General features: G+C 47.4%; 1 protein-coding gene across 1 annotated transcript; it reads left to right on the top strand.

Moving 5' to 3' along the window:
* Positions 1-816: 816 nt before the first annotated feature.
* Positions 817-1,571, top strand: FTJAE_4235 (uncharacterized protein; the record flags this gene model as incomplete). Its single annotated transcript, XM_037350618.1, has 2 exons — positions 817-1,108; positions 1,564-1,571. The coding sequence occupies 2 exons, from the start codon at positions 817-819 to the stop codon at positions 1,569-1,571; spliced, it is 300 nt and encodes a 99-aa protein (XP_037208664.1).
* Between the last annotated feature and the right edge of the window lie 567 nt (positions 1,572-2,138).

Raw genomic sequence — 2,138 nt, 5'->3', positions numbered from 1 at the left:
CCGCGGAGTCATCTCCGAGCCCCGCGGACCTCCGGCGCGCTAATACGGATCCCGGAAACTACCAAACAGAAACTTGGACAAGAAATTAAAGAGTTCAGTAAGTAAGGGAAGATGTGAAATTCCATTCTAGTGGTGACAACTGCGCAAACACCAAATGCTGATGCTTTTCGCATGTCTACTTGTTACGTGCTAAGCTTGGTGATGCTACCCGGGAGCGTATCATTCTATTTATTAAATAGAATACGTATATGATCGCTAACAGAGCCATTTGACCCTTCGGCATAAATGGGAGAGCAAAGTTTTCTTGCTTAAGTACTCTCTGCTTGAAAAATGTTTTATTTTTATTTCATTCTTTCCTTCAACTGTGTTCTTGAAGCATTCTAGGTTAAAGAGCTCAACCGATTGTACTGGAGACTTCAAGCTAAGGCAGCAAGACTTAGGCCAGCAGATTACTGTTTAGTGCAAGTGAGTATATAAGTACTAGCTTTACTCAAGGGACTTGAATGTCGACGGTCCAAACATGTTTGACTTGTTGTTTAGAACAATTGTCTACTCGAACGTGACCGTTAGAGTAGCACTAAGTAGCGGGTCCATTTGGAAGATCAACGACAGCCGATAAGGGATTCCTGCCAATAGGATTACTTCTAGCGCGCTAGAGCTAGCTCCTCCCAGGTCTCGCACTAACACAACAAACCCCACCTCAATCGTGAAGTCGTTCAGTCAACAAACTCCCCTCATCACTTCCACCACTTTTTTACAACTTTCTGCCTGATATCCACCATAAGGAGGAAAAGAAAACACGGTTACGAACAAAAGATGCGTGTGCTAGGTCTTCTCGGCGGCACAACCTACAACGCAACCCTCCTCTACTACAAACAAATAAACGCCTACGTCCAAAACCGTCTCGGCGGCGGCCACTCCTCAAAACTCCTCCTCCACTCCTTCGACCACGCCGAACTCTTCAGTTTCTTCCAAGCAGGCAACTACAACGAAGTATCGCGCCAAATCTGCACCGCGGCAAAGAATCTCAAGTCCATCGGCGCAGAAGCCATCGTTCTCTGCGTAAACACGAATCATCGCTGGGCAGAAGATGTTGAAAGTGCAACGGGTCTTCCACTGTTGCATATCATGGATTTCACGGGTGATGCGATTGTTAAAGCGGGGTTGAAGAGAGTTGCGTTGTTGGGGACACGGATTAGTATGGAGCAGGACTTTTTGAAGGGGAGGCTGGAGAAGAGGTTTGGGGTTGAGGCTCTTGTTCCGAAGGGGGAGGTGGTGAGGAAGAGAATGGATCGTGTGATTTTCGAAGAGCTTTCGTGTAATAAGTTACTGCCGAAGTCAAGGGAGTTTTATCTAGATCAGATTAGGGACTTGCATGGGAGAGGTGCGGAGGGGGTTATTTTGGGGTGTACAGAGTTACAGATGATATTGAAACCTGGGGATGTCGATATGCCGATGTTTGATACCGTCAACTTACATGCGACGGGAGTCGCCAAGTGGCAGCTGGAGAACTGACGGTTTTCATGACTTTATCATCTGATGTTATACTGTGGAATTCTGCAGCGAACTGAAAGGAAAGGTAGTTCTCATATTTATTCGTCATGCTTTCGGCCGTAATGTAGTCTACTCTAAAAAGTTCCACCTGCAACAGATTTTGCGCTAATAATCATCATACCTAAATATCCTGGGTCCCTTATTTGTTAAGAATAGCAGACCAGTCGTACTTCTTAGCCCATTCCTCCCAGCTCGTCATGGGGCAGTCGATTCCAGCCTGTTAAGTCAGTAGGCGTCCAAATTCTAAGCATGGATTATAACATACCTCACGAATATCCTTCGCCCTCAAGAGTTTCATACCGCCATCGTATCCCGGATCAGAAGTATACGAAAACATGTATCCAGTCTCGATACCCGCATCGCGATCAGGTGTAGCGGCTGTCATCTCATCTGGCGTCACCTGGCGGTACTTGACAGGGACATTATTGATGCGACCCCAGGTCTCGATCCACTCTGGCCATGTGCAGGTTGTGCCTTCAGCCATGTATGCCTTGCCAGGGGGCATTTGGTACACGGCGTAGGTGAAGTTGCCCAGATCTCCTACTGGGTCGAGATGAGGAACGAGGGCGTCGGGGGAGGTCGTG

This window comes from Fusarium tjaetaba, assembly GCF_013396195.1.
Source record: "Fusarium tjaetaba strain NRRL 66243 chromosome Unknown NRRL66243_c0000081, whole genome shotgun sequence".
Classification (NCBI taxonomy): Eukaryota; Fungi; Ascomycota; class Sordariomycetes; order Hypocreales; family Nectriaceae; genus Fusarium; species Fusarium tjaetaba.
This window is presented reverse-complemented; position numbering and strand designations above follow the sequence as displayed.